The 19,622-nt window shown below is 34.9% G+C and overlaps 1 protein-coding gene across 2 annotated transcripts in view; it reads right to left on the minus strand.

Annotated features, from left to right (window-relative positions):
• The window catches only part of PPP2R3A (protein phosphatase 2 regulatory subunit B''alpha), a 211,292-nt gene that overhangs the window by 12,411 nt on the left and 179,259 nt on the right, over positions 1–19,622 (minus strand). For both annotated transcript variants that reach the window (XM_024746252.1, XM_024746251.1), the window contains 3 exons: positions 15,161–15,336; positions 13,750–13,868; positions 11,974–12,080 (listed from right to left, as the gene is read on the minus strand). In XM_024746252.1, the coding sequence (XP_024602020.1) occupies positions 11,974–12,080; positions 13,750–13,868; positions 15,161–15,336 (402 nt within the window). The remainder of the gene's footprint in view (positions 1–11,973; positions 12,081–13,749; positions 13,869–15,160; positions 15,337–19,622) is intronic.

Genomic DNA, 19,622 nt, shown 5'->3' on the forward strand with positions numbered 1-19,622 from the left:
TATGATAAATGTATGTTTAACTTTTTAAGAAATTGCCAAACATTTCTAAAGAGGCTACATAATTTTACATCCACATCAGTCCAATATATGAGGGTTCCAGCTTCTTCACATCATTGCCAGTTGGTGATTTTAGATGTTCTAGTGGCTGTGTAGTGTATCTCATTGTGGTTTCAATTTACATTTTCCTAATGTCTAATGATGTAAAGCATCTTTTCATATATCTCTCTGCTGTTTGTACCTCTAATTTAGTTAAATATTTATTCAAATTTTTTGTTCACTTAAAAAATTAGGTTGTCATTTTATTATTGAGCTGTAAGTTCTTTATATATTCTGGGAAGAATCCTTAATCAGGATGTTTTAGAAATGTTTTCCCCCAGTGTGTCTTTTTCATTTTCTTAATGGTGTCTTTGAAGAGCAATAGTTTTTAATTTTGAAGTAAGTCCAATTTATCAATATTTTTATTGCTCTTGCCTAACCCAAGGTCACAAAGATTTTTCTATGTTTTATTCTAGAAGCTTTAGGGTTTCAGCTCTTAAATTTATTGAGATAATAATTACTATTTATTAATAATTATAATAATTATTTTGGCACTCCATGCGGCTTGCGGGATCTCAGTTCCCCCACCAAGGATTGAACTCAGGCCATGGCAGTGAAAGTGCCAAATTCTAACCACTAGACCACCAGGGAACTCGAGATAATTATCTTTGTATATGGTGTGAGATGTGGATTGAGGTTCTTGTTTTTGCATATGGACATCCAATTAATTCAGCATCATTTCTGAAAAGACCACCCTTTCTTCTTTGGTTGAAAATTAATTGGCTGTATATATGAGGGTCTATTTCTAGAGTGTTTCATTGATTGTGTATACTTAGCAATTCTACAATGCCATGATGGTTGTTTGCTTTCTAGTAAGTTTTGAAATCAGGTAGCCTAAGTCCTTCAACTTTGTTCTTTTAAAAAAGTGTTCGGCTATTCTAGGTATTTTGCATTTCTATATAAATTTTAGGATCAGTTTGCCAATTTCTATAACAAAAGCCTGCAGGGATTTTGATAGGGAGTGGGTTAAATCTGTAGATCAATTTGGGGAGAATTGACATTTTAACAATACTAATTCTATTTATTTGGGTCTTTAATTTCTCTCAGCACTGTTTTGCAGTTTTCAGCGTGCAAGTTCTTTTGTTATATTTATTGTATTTTTTCTTTTTGATGCTGTTGTGAATAGAATTCTTTATTTGAATTTCACTATTTGATTGTTCATTGCTAGTACATGGAAATACAACTGATTTTTGTATACTGAGCTTGTATTGAGACTTTGCTAACTCATTTATTAGTTCTGGTAGCGTTTACACAGATTTCTTTGTATTTTCTACTTAAAGGATATATAATCTAGGAATAGATTTACTTTTTTCCTTCCAATCTATCTGAACACTTTTAATGTTTTTTTTTCTTGTCTTACTGCACAGGATAGGACCCTCAGTTACAGTGCTGAGTAGAAATGGGGAGGGACAGAAACATCCTTGCCTTGTTCCTGATCTTAGTGGAAAGGCATTCAGTTTTTCACTATACGTATGATGTTAATTATAGATGCCTTTTATCAGGTTAAGGAAGTTCCTTTTTATCCTTACTGGGGTAAGAGTTACTGTGAATGGATGTTGGATTTTGTCAAATGCTTTTTGTGTGTCTGTGGAAATTATGTGGTTTTTGTCCTTTAATATGAATATGGTGTATTACATTAATAGATTTTCAGATGTTAAGACAGACTTCCATTCCTGAGGTAAACCCCACTTAGAGTGTATAATCTTTTTTATATGTTGCTGGATTTGATAAATATTTTGTGAAAAGTCTTATATTGATGTTCATGAGGGATACTGGTTTGCAGTTTTCATTTCTCGTGATCTTTGTCTGGGTTTGGTATAAAGGTAATACTGGCTTTCTAAAATAAATTTAGAAGCGTTCCCCTCCTACTATTATTTTCTGACAGTATTAATGAAAGATTGGTATTATTTTTTCCCTTAAATATTTGACAGAACTTGCCATTGGAACCATCTGGACCTGGACTTTTCTTTTGGGGAAAACTTAATAACTTTAGTATCTTGATATAGTCTATTCTGATTTTCCATTTCTACTTGAGCCAGTTTTGGTAATTTGAGTTTTTTGAGGATTTTGTCCCATGTCATCTAAGATGTCAAATTTATTGGGATAAAGTTGTTCATAATATTCCTTTATAATTAAGTTCTATAGTGTCCATAGTGATGCAACCTCTTTCATCCTGATTTTAATTTATTCCTTTCTCTCTCTCTCTCTCGTTTTTTCTAAAGCTTTATCTCTTTTAAAATCTTTCCAAAGAACCAACTTTTGGTTTCATCAGTTCTTTCATATTATTTTCCTATTTTCTATTTCATGGATTTCTACTCTGATCTTTGTTATTTCCTTCTTTCTACTTATTTTGGGTCTATTTGGCTCTTCCTTTTTCTAGCTTCTTAAGATGGAAGCTTATATTACTGATGTTCGACCTTTCTGGGCCATAAATATTCCTCTAAGCACTGCTTTAATTGCACCTCATACATTTTCATATGTTCTTTTATTTTCATTCGTTTCAAGATAGTATTAAATTTCCCTGCAGTGTCTTCTTTGACCCATGCGTCTTTAGAAGTGTGTTACTTAATTTCCAAACATTTTGGGGTTCCCAGATTTCCTTCTGTTATTGATTTGCAATTCTATAATGGTCAGAAAACATACTTGATTTGAATTTACTGAATCTTGTTTTATTCACCTAACAGATGGTCTTTCCTGAAGAAGTTCCATGTGCATTTGAGAAAAATGCGTATTTTGCTACTGTTTTGTGGAGTGTATATATTGATTAGATCAAATACGTTGACTGTGTTGTTCAAGTCTTCTGTATCCTTAGTGACTGTCTCTAGTTCTATCAGTTACTGTAAGAGGAGTGTTGAAATCTCCAGCTATAATTGTTGAATTGTCTGGCAATTTTTGTTTCATGTATTTTGGGGCTTTGTTGTTAGGTACAGATAACACTTAAAATTGTTACATCTGGCTACTACGTTTTAACTGTTGGTGAAGTGAGATTTTTCTTTGTTATTTCCTGGGTGAAATTTCTATCTTTTGATGTTGTAGAATTGGTTAATATTCATGTTCTTAACTATTGATTTTGAAGAATCCAATTTATGAAAGAGTATTCAACCCTATGTGTTTGCTTTTGACTGTGATATAGAATTTGTCACTTTTAAAATATACTCAAATCTATAAATAATTTCCCTATAAATTTCTCCCATCACTTTTTTGCTTTTAAACTCTTTATTTGCATGCAGATATTAGCTTAATATGTACTTTCTTCACTCCACCAGAGAGCCAACATTTTACTGACTAGACTTTTCTTGACACACTGTCTTTATCATATACTGTATTGCTTTGCATAAATCTTCTGTTTTGGCATGGATTCTAAAATGAGTTTAATTACTATGGCTTCATAGTACACATCCCCTGTGCCCCACCATACCTTTGTTTCTTTTCAGAACTCACTGCAAGTCTTTTGTATTTATTGTTCAGTATGAGTTTTAGAATTAGCTGATCAAGTTCTACAACATATTTGGGGGGATTATATCAAATTAATAAATTAATTTTAACATGGGGAATGATCTTTATAACTTTTAGTGAAATTTTATATTTTCTTCACATATATTTTGGAGTCACTTTTTGTTGATATCACAAATAGGATTTTTTTCTATTATATTTTTAGCTGGTTGTTTCTGGGGCATGGGATTAATACCCTTTACCCATTAAGGAGGTGCTCTTAAGTTTGCTTAGTTTTATGATTTTTTTCCAAACCAGAAGATATATTTTATCACATGCCTTCAAAGAATCAGTTTATATTTTGTTTCCTTTTTTACTCCTTTCATCTGTTAATGACAGATTTTGTAAAGTTGAACCACTGTTGCAATCTTGGGATAAAACCCCCTTACTTATGATGTATTCTTTTATATATGTTGGTAGATTTGACAGATTAATCTTCTGTAGTTCAGTTTTAATATCTGTAAACTAGGGATAACAGCACCTACAAAATAGAAGTTTTATGAATTAAAATATTTAGAATAGTGCTTGGCACAGAATATGGGTATGTGTGGATAAGTTAATAGATTTATTTTTGTTTGAAATACAGTTGTTGAACTTCTTCCTTTCATGTACTTTATTTGGGTCTATTTTGTCATCCTTTTTCATGCATCGCCTAATTCATTTATTTCTGTCTACAGGTTACAAGTTTTCCCCTGTCCATATCCCACAGATTTTAATAAATATAATGCTTTCATTGCCTGATTCTAAAAGAAACTGTAGTTGGTATTTTGATCTTCTCTTTAGCTTAACAATTATTTTAAGATATATTAAATTTTTCAAAATTTTATTTTTAACTCTCCAGATATGTGCATTTTTGTTGTTGTTGTTAATTTCAGGTTACATTTTAAGTAACAAATGTGCCCTATATGCTAGTAATTTTAAAAAATGTTGCCGTTTCCTTCATGCCTTAATAAATAGGTACTTTATTGTGATGGTTCCATGTGTATTTGTTGGGTACCAAGTATACTTTTGAGTACCTCTATGAAAGTTTACTAATTCTATATTTTTTATGAATTTTTCAGCCTGTTTGATTTTTATATGACTATGGGATTGTGAATTTTTCCTTGTATTTATATCAGATTTGTTTTATGTATTGCATAAAGTTCGTAACTTATTTTCATGGCCAGCTGCTGAAATACTGGTAAGTTTCTTTTAAAGATTTCAATTCTCTTTGTCTCATTAACATTGCTATACCTGATTTCCTCTTGTTTACTATTTATTTGACTGTTACCCCTGTGTTAGGTATGAATCTAAAAGAATGGTGTACAGTTGGATTTTTAATCCATTCTGAGTTTTGTGATTCATACTTTATCTGGACTTACTTTGTCCATTTATTTTGTCTGTCTTTGTCTTCTTGTCTCCTTTCTTACTGTAGTGGACATCTGGTGTTCCTTTACCAGTATAGTATTTCCTTTTTTGGGGCCATATTTTCAAAATTCCCAAAGTTTCCTTGGGAATACACATGGTTTGGATGAACTTGACTCCTGTCCAAGCTAAGTTCTGGGCCTAACTCCTTCAGGAGCTGGTTCAGGGACTAGACCCAAACCAAGCCAATCAGAGCCAACACAAGTCCTGGGCAGCTTGTTGGACCTTGTGGGAAAGGGATTTTCTCTTTTATTTGAACTTGAAGGTATCATCTTGCCACCACATATAAAAAACTTGCTGAAGAGTGAAAGAATGAAAGGAAAGCATTATCTAAGAGATGAAAGAGATAAAGTCAAAGTCTCTAAAGTCAGTACTATCCCTAGACTTCTCAGTTCTATAATTCAATAATTATTGAATTCAATAAAAGTTCAATAATTTCCTTTTTGCTAATGCTTTTCCCCCCTTATGCCAATTTGAGTTAAAGTCACTTCTCACCAAAAGAATACTGATAAACACATTGTCTTTTAGTAGATTGAGTTTTCTTTATACAACTATTTTTCCAGTTAATAGTCTACTGTCTTTTTCTAAAAATGATTAGAAAGTTTTCTATTTAATATTTATTCTTTTAGTGGTTTTCCTTAAACTTTCTTTTTTTTAATTTTTGGCTGCGTTGGGTCTTAGTTGCTGTGCGCGGTCTTTCTCTAGTTGCGGTGAGTGGGGGCTACTCTTCGTTGCATTGCGTGGGCTTCTCGTTGCAGTGGCTTCTCATTGCGGAGCACAGGCTCTAGAGTGCAGGCTCAGTAGTTGTGGTGCATGGGTTTAATTGCTCCATGGCATGTGGGTTCTTCCTGGACCAGGGCTCGAACCCATGTCCCCTGCATTGGCAGGCAGATTCTTAACCACTGCGCCGCCAGGGAAGCCCCGTCCTTAAACTTTTTAACAGACATATATAAATAAATTTTAATTTATTTGCTTTATGTATTTATTTTTGGCTGCATTGGGTCTTTGTTGCTATGCGCGGGCTTTTCTCCAGTTGCAGAGAGCAGAGGCTACTCGTTGCGGTGCACAGGCTTCTCATTGCAGTGGCTTCTCTTGTTGTGGAGCACAGGCTCTAGGCACGCGGGCTTCAGTAGCTGTGGTTCGCGGGCTCTAGAGCACAGGCTCAGTAGTTGTGGTGCATGGACTTAGTTGCTCTGTGGCATGTGGGATCTCCCTGGACCAGGGCTCGAACCTGTGTCCCCTGCCTTGGCAGGCGTATTCTTAACCACTGCGTCACCAGGGAAGCCCAACAGACATACTTTAACTCTAGTCATTGTTAAATATAAATTTATCAGTGTCTATATTCTTCACTCTAATGAAGATTCATAGCATATTACCCCGACCTTCTTTTACGCTCTCTGTTAACAGTATCTATAATCAATACTTTTCTAAGGATAAGTTTTACTAATTTTGTTGTTTCTTGTATCCCACTATTCCTCTAGGATATATTTACCTTCTTGCTGAAGAATACCCTTTAATATTTCTTTCAGAGATCATCTGTGGGTGGCAACCATTTTGCATCTTTGAATGTTTAAAAATGTCTTTATCTGGCCCTCACATTTAAATAGGAACAGAATTCAGGGTTCAAAGGTTTTTTCTTTTCAGTATTTCAGTGAAGTGCTCTCTTTCTGTCTTTTTTTTTTAATTGGGGTATAGTTGTTTTACAATGTTGTGTTAGTTTCTACTGTATAGTGAAGTGAAGTGGAGTTCCCTGTGCAACATAGCAGGTTCTTGTTAGTTGTCTATTTTATACATATTAGTTAGTGTATCTATTTCTTTTTGTGTTTAATTTGTGGGTAATCTTTTCTTTTCCCTCTCTGGTAGCTTTTCAGTTCTTTATCTTTTATGTTCTGAAATTTCACTCTACTACAGGGATTGGGAAACTACAATCGGTGGGCCAGATCTGTCTCACCACCTGTTTTGGTACAGCCCATGAGCTAAGAATGGTTTTACCTTTTTAAATTTGAAAACAAAATCAAAAGAAGAATATTTTGTGATGTGAACATGATCTGAAGTTAATATCTCAGTGTCTATTATTACAATTTTATTGGAACACAGCCACATTCACTTGCTTACACATTATGGCTACTTTCACACCACCATGGCAGAGCTAAGTAATTGTGACAGAGACCTGCAAAGCCTAAAATATTTACTACCTGGCCAGAAAAAATTTGCTGATTCCTGTTTCTGTGTATATTTTTATTTGTTTAAACAGCTAAAATTCTGGGAATTATTTGGCTATTATTTCTACTGGTTTCTACAAGGATTTCTTACTCCTGTATCACAATCAATATTCCAAATCAAAAACTTTTCAGATGTGTCCATTCTATTATTTAGCCCAATGATTGTGTTTTTTCATTAAGATTTTTTTTCTTTTCATTTCCAGATACTGGAAAGATACTTGGCTGGTCTTGCCTGAAGAGTGTAATATTCTCTCTTATCTCTAAAAATAGTCAGACCTCCCTGGCGGTCCAGTGATTAAAGACTGCGCTTCCACTGCAGGGGGCACGGGTTCGATCCCTGGTTGAGGAATTAAGATCCCACATGCTGTGCGGTGCAGGAAAAAAGAAAAGTAAATATACCCATTTTGATGTCTTGTTCTGATTGTTGTAGTGAGTCTCCTTCCAGGGTTGAAAGTTCTTCCATTTGTTGAGTATTTTATTGGTTGATATTTGTCCACTTTACTATGTAGTAGAGAACAGACTGTTGCCTCTGCACTGGCTGCTTAGGAGAGAGCAATGTGGGGTTGCTAGTGTTTTAAATGGGAATAGGGGGATGGATGGGCCATGCTGCCCGAAGATCCCATACTCACTGATTTTGTCTTTCCTTTATGGGTAGGATGGGATGTACAGGGTTCAACTTCCCGGGATGCTGCTTCTTCTGGTCTCTCTTTTGCTCTTGGTTTCAGTCAAATTAAGGTATGAATCATCTGTAAGTGCTGCTCCCTTTATCTATGGCAATTATCTTCCTCATCTTCCTGCATAGAACCTAAGCTCTGGCTCCCTCTTCAATCCGATTCCATCTGCTTTCCTTCTTTTAGTCCACTGAAAGTTTCTCCTATTACTTCAAGTGGTGCTCTGTATTTCTTATTTTTATATGGTATCAGAGACTGAAAACTACAGGATGCTTTGTTTACCTCCTTGAAATGAGAAGCTAGTCTGTATTACTGTTACTTTTTAGAAGTCCACTGAAGTTTTGTTTGTGGCCTAATATGTATTTTGTAAATGGTCTCTGGACAATAAACCACAAAGGTATCCATTTTCAGGGAATATTTTATTATGGCTGCAAATACAGGTTTCAATTTCTCCTTTTTATTCCTTTTGGAGTTTCTGCTTCAAGAATCTGATGTTATCAGGACAGCTTTTTTGGGGTGTTTAGTCTTTTTTAATTCAGCTTTTGTTGTCATTCTGTAGTTCAATACTTTTCTTTTAATAAGTGAGTTTGTTCCATTTATATTCACTGACTTAAAAGTATTTGTTTTAGTTCTCTCATCTTTATGCTGCGTGGTCTGTGTTTTTCTTTTTTGTGTGTACATGTTTTCTGATTGAATTAGAATATTTAGAGTCTGGCTTTGGTTTTTCAAGTGTTTAATTAATAGCCTTAAACCCTCAACTTGACTTATCAGCTTTAGAGGGTAGCTGTTGAGGCCCTGCTAATGAAACTTACACATATATTTCTTCCTCCTCTCCACATCCCACTTTTAGTTATATTATTTTTTCCAGAATATTATGTTCTGCCTCTATCCTTTTATATTTAAATGGATTGAACACTCACTATTATTTCTTTTCCACCATGGCCATTCCATTTCTGGGCTCTCTATTTTGGTTCATCTCTTGGTTTTATGATTATGTCCTTTTTAAAGAAGAGCTCATGGGTGCTTTATTCCTTTCAGTTCTTGTATGTTTGAAAATATCCATTTGTGTTTTCATGTTTGAATGCCATCTTGGGTTAGTATAAAATTTTAGGATATAGAATTTCTTTCTCTGAGAAAGTTATAAATATTATTTTATGATCTTCTAGTATTTATTTTTACTGTGGAGGTACCTGAGGCAAGGCTGATTTTTTTTTCCTCTTTTGTCTGGTGACTTGCATTTTTTAAAAATGGAAAAAGCCCCCAAAGTAAACTTTTATTTATCTTTGAATTCTGTTAAATTCACCACACATCTATGGGGCCAGTCATCATCAGTATTTCCTGGATATGGTGTGACTTCTGACCTTTCAGATTCAGGTCTTCTTTAATTTCAAAAAAGCTTTTCTGTTATCTTTGAATATTTTTTTCTATTTCATTTGCTCCACTGTCTAGTGTGTTTAAGTTAGATCCCTTTTGTTTTCCTTATATATACCTAATTTTCTGATAACTTTATTTTGTTCCTTTCTATTCAGTTTTACTTGATATTTCAAAGCCTTCTTTCACATCTCTGTTTTTTCTTTGCTAGTTAAGAATTATACATCCACAAAATGATTTTTAATGGTTACATGGGATTGCACTGTGTATGTGTAGGGTAATTTTATTAATCATCTTCTTATTAAATACTTAGATTGTCTCCAGTTTTCACTATTATAAACATCTACACATCTTCTTAACAGTAGTGATATTGCTTCATAAGATCAGTACACTTACCCCAATTCGTATTAATGAAGCTCCCTGCCAAAAAACTAAATCATGCCTGTGAATCAACTTGCCTGTCTTTTCTGATGCCCTCAGACTTAAGATAATCAATGAATGATGAATGATTTTAAGGGTTTCCTCTGGGTCTTTGACATAAAAATGAGGTCCCAGTTTTGTGGCTAAGCATATTAAGGAAATCTCTAGATTAAAGAAGGTGGTTTGGTGATGGCTTCTTCAGTACTCTCAAAAAAGATATTCAAGACTTAATGGTTCAATCTCTATGGAGAACTATTTGACATTATCTACTGAGCTGGGTATTTTCTGTTTATCCCTGTAGATCTACTCTTCCCCTAGCTCTGTGCCCCAGGAGGCTGACCCAAATGGACCACACCATTGGGTTCTCTTGTCTTCTGGTTTCTGGTTGGAAGCTAAAGCGAAGTGCCTGCAGGATACTGAAGGATATGAGAATGAAACGGGATATTCTAGCAGCTATCCCTCAGCTGGGTTGTCACGGGTTGGCTAAATCCCATTACGAAGGTCACAAGTTCTGTCAGGTGACCCTCTCCATATAGCTTTTCTCTTTGGGTTCTGATGATGGTTTCACCTACTTGTCCTTTTAGGCCTAGGGATGAAATGCTCCCACCATACCTAGTTCTGGGTGTCTGCATCATTTCTTGTTGGTTTCTCTAAAATCCTCCTGTGTCTTTGCAAGTTTGCTATCTGTTTGCTACACACTAGAAATTTATCCCGCATATGTATAAAATGACACATAAGATTATTCACTGCAACATTATATCTCTAATATTTCACTGTTTTCACTATAATGTTTGTGAACGGAGGAATGTAAAATAATGGTATAACTATATAGTGGAATATTATGCAGTTATAAAAAACTTAGCACATTCATTAAATATATTTATGGAATAATCTCCAATTTATTGATTTGTTTTTTCTCCAACCTTCAGTTATTCTTTTATTAATTTTTTCATACACCTCAGGGCCCCCCAAATATTTGTGATGCCTCATTTATACCTCAATGATCATAAAATACAAGTATCTGGTTCACCATGCTGCTCTCCCAATCTTTGTTGTTATCATTTTTAGCTTTATTGAAGTTTGATACAAAAAACTGTACACATTTAGTGAATACATCTTGATGATTTTGGATATATGCTTATATCTGTGATACCATCACCACAACCAAGGTACTAAACATATCCATTACCTCCATACATTTCCTTGTGTTTTTTTTTTCTTTTGTAGGAACACTTAACATGAGATCTATCTTCTTAACATATTTTAAAGGGCACAATACCATTTTTTAACTATAGATACTACGTTGTACAGCAGATCTCCAGAACTTATTCATCTTGTATAACAGAAACTTTATAAAAGTGTGGAAAAAGCAGGAAACTAAATAATGAGTATGGTACCATATGTGTAAGAGGAAGAAAGAAATAAAAGAATGTATATGTGTATTTGCTTTTATACATATACACATATGTATGTATATATGTGTGTTTGTGTATGAGAGAGTGTGAGAACACATGGGAGGGAGTGGGGATGGAGTGTCTTTGGAAGGGTGCACAGAAAATGATAACGGTGGTTGCTTCTGGGGACAACTGGGTAGCAGGAAAATTACTATTTATTCTTTTATTTGAATATTAAATCAAATTAATATACTGTCTATTCAAAATGCATTACATTAATAATAAAGGTTAATTGAGAGGCTTAGAGAAACAATGACTAAGGAAGAATCATAGGAACTGCTAAAGGAATCGCTAGAAGATGAAAAGAGCCAGCAAATTATAGTTACTGAAATGTTCTAAGCAGTAAAAGTCTTGGATAATTTAATTTCTTACCACAGTCCCTTTATGGAATTATACCCTATTATAAATCCTTGTAGAAGTTACTTCCTGTTCAGGGTTGAAAGCACCAAACCATGTCTGATAAAGATTTGTTTTAAACATGATGATCTTTACTACTTAAAAGAGCTTCAGTTCTAGCCTCCTCCTGTCTTTATAAACAGGGTGTACTAACATCCCTAGCAAAGTAGTGTGACTGCACAATGATCTGAGTTTTCAGTGAAAGGTACAACTCCATTAAAGGAAATGGCACATGAGAAGACTTTTCAGGAAATTAGTGAAGAAGGAAAGAGAAGACTGCTGGGGAAATATTCATTTAACTGAAGTTGGTTAAAATCACTCATTTTTATGATATTCAAAAATGGTAGAAATAGGAAAGGATTACTAGCTTGATTTTTTAAGGTGGTCCTAATGTGGTTATTACCCCTGTTAAAAAAAGTTCTACAAGACCAAGGCAGACTCACTCACCCTTCCTGGAACTGTGCTTGGGCAGACTCCTCTGCTACAAGGGTCTCATATTCCTCAGCAGCAAACCTGTCCCAGTCAGAGGGCTCAGGACTGTCATTCTCAACATCCTGATTGGGAAGAGGACAGCCACAGGAAACAACATCAAAGACAAAGAATTGGAGATAGGTCATTACAAATGTTTTACATCACTGAAAAAAACCTATCTGAAAAATGTTTCATTTAAACATGTTAAAAGTGGTGCTAAAGTAACATTCCTAAAGTGATTTTCTACACCTTGAATTACAAAATTATAAGGCTGTTCAGCAGCTAGACTGTTTAGGTCTAGATTCTTCACCCTTGTTATCAGAGGCTCTTCTCTAGCCCCTTCTCCTCTGGCACTTTGCACAGCAGCTATGTGGAGTGACCTGTGGTTTGCTTATGCCCACCTGAAATGTACCATCCCTCCCTCTGACAAATTTTTATTGCTTCTTTCAAAGCCAGCTCAGATACCGTGTTATCTGTGTTATCTTTTAGAAACTGCCCTTCTCCCCCCAATCATTTCCTTCGCTGTACTATGCTTGGTTGCCGCCTTTTGCTCTTCTGTCTTTTTTCATCTCTGTATACCCATTCTTTATATACTGAGTCATCGCTATATAACCAGTGTCTTTTCAACACAGTGCTTGGAATTTACTGAGCACTTTCTGCACTTTCAGAATGTTGATAATTACCACCTCTCAGAAAAAAAAGGAAAATTTAAAGGTAAAAAATTTAAAGTAAAATTTAGAACATAAATAAAAGAAATGAAGGGGGAAAAAGGGCATATATTTTCTTTTCCTTCTACAATACAGGCAGCATCTTGGATTATATGTTCTAGGTTAAATGATGTTTTTCCATGATGAAATTGAGTTAGTATTGCCCTAGGGTGTAAGGTTAGTTATGCCTAGAAGAATGCAAGTACCTAAATATTGACTACACAATGTCTTAATTACTGTATTTAATCCACTTCACCCCACCCTTTTAACATCTCTGAAATTGGCATGCATCTCAGACTTACAATTGGCAATAATTTTTCTTGCTTAAAGGTATATAAAATAATGGGGCATCTTAAACTCAATGATATAATACTGACTTCAGGCTAGTGATAATGCATCTTGATGTGCCCCAAGTTCCAGTGCAGAGTATTTGGTTTTAGAAGCTGATCTTTGTATTCTTACAAGTACAGTTATGCAACATATGGAAGACAAAGAAAAGACTGAGAAAGTTTCCTGTACTTGTACTCCTATAGGACTCAACTGAAACAGTTCTTTTCCATCAATATAATTTTTACTCTTTAAACAGGGGATTAGAAGAAGTGGTGATATTCTGCTTTTTGTTTGTTTGGTGTTTTTCTGGACACGGGTTTTCTGAGAGTCCACAGGTTTTTGTGTATGGGGAAGGCAGCTCACCCCTCTTCAGCTGTAGAATGTCTTCAAACTGATAGTCATGTACAGTGATCATTACTACTTGAAAAAGTGTTACATTATCTGAAGGTTGTCTTATTTTGGAGAGCATCTAGTTTTTATTACCTTGTCATTCCGAAATTGAATGGTACAGTTAAATCAAGCCCAATATACTTTCTAATACTATGGGAAGAGATGTGCTCTAGGTCCTTTATTCTCTCATTTCAGTATGTGATGAAATGTTTTAAATGTTACCTCTTTAAATACCAGAATTCCTGCAGACAGAGACCATTTTTATCTGTAGCACACAACCCCTGATACTGCAGCCCTCAAATAGAAGTTAAAACTATACTGGTACCTTCTGGACCGCAAAGGGATCTCTCTGTTCATGGTCTAAGTATTTCTCCAGATTAAAGAAAGTGTCATAAAAGATGTGAGCCATTCTGCATCTCTTCAGATCTCGTAGAGTTATTTTGCCTGTGTAAGAACAAATCTGGTAAATTTCAAGAGCTGTTTTGGCAAGTGAAAAAAACTTTTACTGAAGTTTAAAAGTATGTGCATATTTGATTATGCTTATTTGATTATAAACATTGATTTTTTTTGAGGTAAAGTTCACATAAAATTCACCATTTTAACCATTTTAAAGGGTACAACTTAGTGGCTTTTCGTACATTCACAATGTTGCAGAACCATCACCACTGTCACATTCCATAGCATTTTTTCACCCCCAAAGGAAACTGTACCCATCAAGCAGTCCAACTCCATCTCCCCTCCCAAATCCTCAGCCCCTGGTAATCACTAGTCTCCTTTCTGTTTCTATGGAAAAAGCCTATTTCTTTTTTTTTCTTTAAACAATTTTTTAAATTTATATTATTTAATATTTTAATTTTATTGAAGTATAGTTGATTTACAGTGTTGTGTTAGTTTCAGGTGTACAGCAAAGTGATTCTGTTATACATACACACGTATTCATTCTTTTTTAGATTCTTTTTTCATATAGGCTATCACAGAATATTGGGTAGAGTTCCCTGTGCTATACAGTAGGTCGCCATTGGTCATCTAGCTTAAGTATAGTAGCGTGCATGTGTTCATCTCAAGCTCCTGATTTATCCCTCCCCACCTTCCCCTCTGGTAACCATAAGTTTGTTTTTGATATCTATAAGTCTGCTTCTGTTTTATAAATAAGTTCATTTGTATCTTTTTTTAAAAAAAATTAGATTCCACATATAAGTGATATCATATATTTGTCTTTCTCTGTCTGACTTACTTCACTTATAATAATCTCTAGGTTCATCCATGTTGCTGCAAATGGCATTATTTCATTCTTTTTTATGGCTGAGTAATATTCCATTGTATACACGTTCCACAACTTCTTTATTTATTCCTCTGTTGATGGGCATTTAGGATACTTCCATGTCCTGGCTATTATAAATAGTGCTGCAATTAATACTGGGGTGCCTGTATCCTTTCAACTTACGGTTTTCTCTGGATATATGCCCAGGAGCGGGATTGCTGGATCATATGGTAGTTCTGTTTTAAGTTGAAAAAGCCTATTTCTTAAACAGAATTTGCCATCAATTGCTGGTTCTATGCTAACAATAAAGGAGAAACTTAAATACTTCTGTATTTGGAAAGCCTGTATGGAAGACTCTGGGAAGTTAAATAATTTAGGACCATCCAGGATTATATCCCACACTCCGTTACAGTGCAACGGAGTGTGCATTGTACACCTAGGTGTACAATGCAAATGGCTCTTTACTCAATCTTACCATCGTTGGCTGGCTTCACCAGGTCAAGCATCTGGCACAGCAAATCATGGAATGGCAAGGGCTCAATGCCCATGGCTTCCATCCGTTCACACTGCTCCTCATAGAAGTATTCCAGCTCGTACATGGAGAGCACACCATCCCCATCCACATCCATACAGCGGAACCAGTATTCAATGCTAGGAGATAAGGATACTCATTAGAAATGGCCCGTTAAAGGTCCTTTATTCACTCAGATTTATTATTGTTCATGTTTCTTTTAAAAGTTACATATGTGTATACTTTAGACTTAGACATAGTTTTACAAAATTTATTAGAAAAAATGGCAGACCTTTATTTTCTCTTCCCCAGATCCAACCATTTTCAACACCTGATTTTGGTTTTTATCTTTACATTTCAGTTAAGATGTCTATATTGCTCCTTTCTCATATTTCTGTTTTAAGGAGTGGATTAATTTTGCACTATGAAAGATGAGGTTTCAGCTGTTTTGCCACTCATTCCACCTTACCCACAGCCCTCCCCAGCCTCTTAATATATAGATAAATTACTCAACATTCAGAGTTTATAACTACATTTTCCTTTTCTCTTTTTTTGCTTAGTTTTTGGGATACAGTACATGTTACTAATTCAACCCCAAAACCTCTACCAGTTTTCTACAATCCATAATCAGTCCCATTAGGTATTCTATCAATTGCATTTCCTTGAAGTCTTTCTTGGTTCCTTCTGACTTACTCTCATCTAGACTGGTTGATCTCTAGGCCTGGTTCACAGTTTCACCCTAGGAATTCCCTTCACCTTTCTCCTGTTTCTTATATATCACATTTTCCTCATTCTTGGTTTACTTCCTTGTTTGGTGTAACACATCCTTCAGTAGCTTCCTAAAAGCTACATTTTTAGATCTTGGATCATTGAAAATACCTTTTATTTACTCCCAATGTAGTTGGTATTTATAGAATTATAGGTTGGTGGTTCTTTTCCTTCAGAATTTTAAAGGCACTGATCCATTGTCTTCCATTTATCCATTGTTGTTGAGAAGTCTAAAGCCACTCACTGATCCTTTGACTGTAACCTGTTTGTTTGTTTTTTTTTCCTTTGAAGCCTATAGAGGTTTCTGGTGTTTTGAAATAATATGATGAGGTGCCTTAGTCTGTAATCTAATTCACTTATTTTGCTGGGCTCAATTTGGAAACTAGTATTCTTTAGTTCTTGGACATTTTCTCAAATTATTTTGTTTCTTCCCTACCTTTGTTTCCCCTTTGTTTCTTCCCTACCTGTTTCCCCTTTGTTTCCCCATTCTCTTTTTGTGGCATTCTTGTAATTCAAATCTGCATGGTCCAATATGGTTGCCACTAGCTATATGTGGCTAGTCCAATTTGAGATGTCTTTAAGTGCAAATACACAACAGATTTTGAAGACTTAGGAAGAGAAAAACATCAATACTTTTATATTGAGTACATGTTGAAATAACATTTTAGATATATTGGGTTAAATAAGATACATAATTTAAATCTTACATTTCTTTTTACTTTTTTACTGTAGCTAATTTCATTAAAAAATTTAAAAACATTTTAACTAAAATAACAAAATAATGTGATATACACAGTGAAACAATTACTACAGTAAAGCCACTTAACATATCATCTCCTCACAGTGTTACCATTTTTTTTGGGGGGGGGGTAGGGATGAGACGACCTGAACTCTACCCTCTCTAAGTAAATTTCCACTATTTAACACAATATTATATTAAATGTATAGTCATTATATTGTACATTAGATCTCTAGATTTACTCATTCTATATAACTGCAACTTTGTACCCTTTGACCAGCATCACCCCATTTCCCTCACACCCCCAGCCCCTGGTAACCACCATTCTACTCTCTGCTTCCATAAGTTTGACTTGTTTTTGATTCCCATATAAGTGAGATCATGCACTATTTTTGTCTTTCTGTGCCTGGCTTATTCCAATTTGCATTATGTCCTCCAGGTTCATCCATGTTGCAAATGATAGGATTTCCTTCTTTTTAAAGGCTGAGTAATATTCCACTGTGTGTTTATACATATACCACATTTTTTTAATCCATTTATTCTTTGAGGAACATTTAGGTTGATTCCATATTTTGGCTATTGTGATAACGCTGTAATGAACAAGGGAGTACAGATATCTCTTCAAGAGACTGACTTCAGAGTTATGGTTCAAGATGGTCAAGTAGAAAGATCCTGAACTCACCTCCTCCCAAGACATGCCAAATCTATAGCTACATATGGACCAATTTCCTCTGAAAAAAACTAAAAACTAGCTGCGTGACTCCTACATATTGGGCAAATGAGAAAAAAACTCACACCTAAGTGGGTAGGAGATGCTGAGACACAATCTTGCTGTAAACCCCAACCCAGCACAGTGACCCACAATCAGGTAGAAACTCAAAATCCAGAGCTTCTCCCTGAGGAGCAAAGAGTTTGAACCCCACATTGAACCCCACATTGTGCACCCAAACTTTTAAGACATACAACTGAGACAACTCCCCCCAAGTCTAGATTTTTTCCCCTCCTTTTTTAAAACTGAAGTATAGTTGACATGTAATATTATATTAGTTTCAGGTGTACAACATAGTGATTTGACATTTATACATATTATGAATTGATCACCACAACAAATCTAGTAACCATCTGTCACCAAAGTTATTACCACATTATTGACTATATTCCCTATGCAATACAGTGCATCCACATGCCTTATTTATTTTATATCTAGAAGTTTGTACCTCTCGATTTCCCTTCATCTATTTCACCCAACTACCCCCTTACCCTCTGGTGACCACCACTGTGTTCTCCATATTGGTGAGTATGTTTCTGTCTTATTTTGTTTGTTTGTTTTTTAAATTCCACATATAAATGAAATCATATGGTATTTGTCTTTCTCTGTCAGACGTATTTCACTTAGCATAAAACCCTTAAAGCCCATCCATGTTGTTTCAAATGGCAAGATTTCATTCCTTTTTTATGGCTGAGTAAAATTCCATTGTGTGTGTGTGTGTGTGTGTGTGTGTGATCACACCATCTTTAGCCACTTACCTATCGATGGACACTTAGGTTACTTCCATATGTTGGTTATTGTGAATAATGCTTCACTGAACGTTGGAGTGCACATATCTTTTCAAATTAGTGTTTTTGTTTTCTTTGGGTAAATACCTGGAAGTAAAATTGCTGGATCATATAGCAGTTCTATTCTTAATTTTTTGACAGACTTCTACACTGTCTTCTTGTAGTGGCTGCACCAATTTACATTCTCACCAACAGTGCATAAGGGCTCCCTTTTCTCCATATCCTCACCAACACTTGTTATTTGTTGTCTCTTTGATAACAGCCATTCTGAAAGATGTGAGGATCTCATTGTGGTTTAGATTTGCATTCCCCTGATGATTAGTGATATTGAAGATCATTTCATGTGTCTGTTGGCCATCTGTATGCCTTCCTTGGAAAAATGTTTATTCATGCCCTCTGCTCACTTTTTAATCAGACTGTTTGTTTTTTTTGATATTGTGTGAGTTTTAGAATATATTTTAGATATTAACCCCTTATCAGATATATCATCTACAAGTATTTCTATTCAGTAAATTCCCTTTATGTTTTGTTGATGGTTTCCTTTGCTGCACAAAACCTTTTTAGATTGATGTCTCATTTGTTTATTTTTGTTTGTTGCCCTTGCCTGAAGAGACAGATCCAAAAAAATATATATTGCTAAGACCAATGTAAAAGAGTATACAGCCTATGTTTTCTTCTAGGAGTTTCATGGTTTCAGGTCTCACATTTAAGTCTTCAATCCATTTTGAGTTTATATTTTGTATATAGCATAGAAAGTGATCCAGTTTCATTCTTTTGCATGTAGCTGTCAAGTTTCCCAACATCATTTATTGAAGAGACTGTCCTTTCCCAATTGTATATTCTTGGCTCCACTGCTGTACATTAATTGACCATGTAAGAGTGGGCTTCTTTCTGGGCTCTCTATTCTCTTCCATTGATCTATGTGTCTATTTTTGTGCCAAGACCATACAGTTTTGATGACTGTAGCTTTGTAGCATAGTTTGAAATCAGGGTGTATGATACCTCCAGCTTTGTTCTTTCTTAAAATTGCTTTGGTTTTCACAGTCTTTCGTGGTTTCAATACACATTTTAGGATTAGTTGTCCCAATTCCATGAAAAATGCCATTGATACTCTGATAGGGATTGCACTGAATCTGTAGATTGCTTTGGATAGTATGGACATTTTAACAATATTAATTCTTATATTTTTCCATTCATTTATATTGTCTTCAGTTTCTTTTATCAGTGTTTGATAGTTTTCAGAGTATAAGTCTTTCACTTTCTTGGCAAAATTTGTTCCTGGCTATTTTGTTCTTTTGGTTGCAATTGTAAATATAATTGTTATGTTAATTTCTTTATGATAATTCATTATTCGTGTATAGA

The sequence above is a fragment of the Neophocaena asiaeorientalis genome, unplaced genomic scaffold, assembly GCF_003031525.2.
Source record: "Neophocaena asiaeorientalis asiaeorientalis breed wild unplaced genomic scaffold, Neophocaena_asiaeorientalis_V1.1 scaffold437, whole genome shotgun sequence".
In the NCBI taxonomy this organism is placed as follows: Eukaryota; Metazoa; Chordata; class Mammalia; order Artiodactyla; family Phocoenidae; genus Neophocaena; species Neophocaena asiaeorientalis.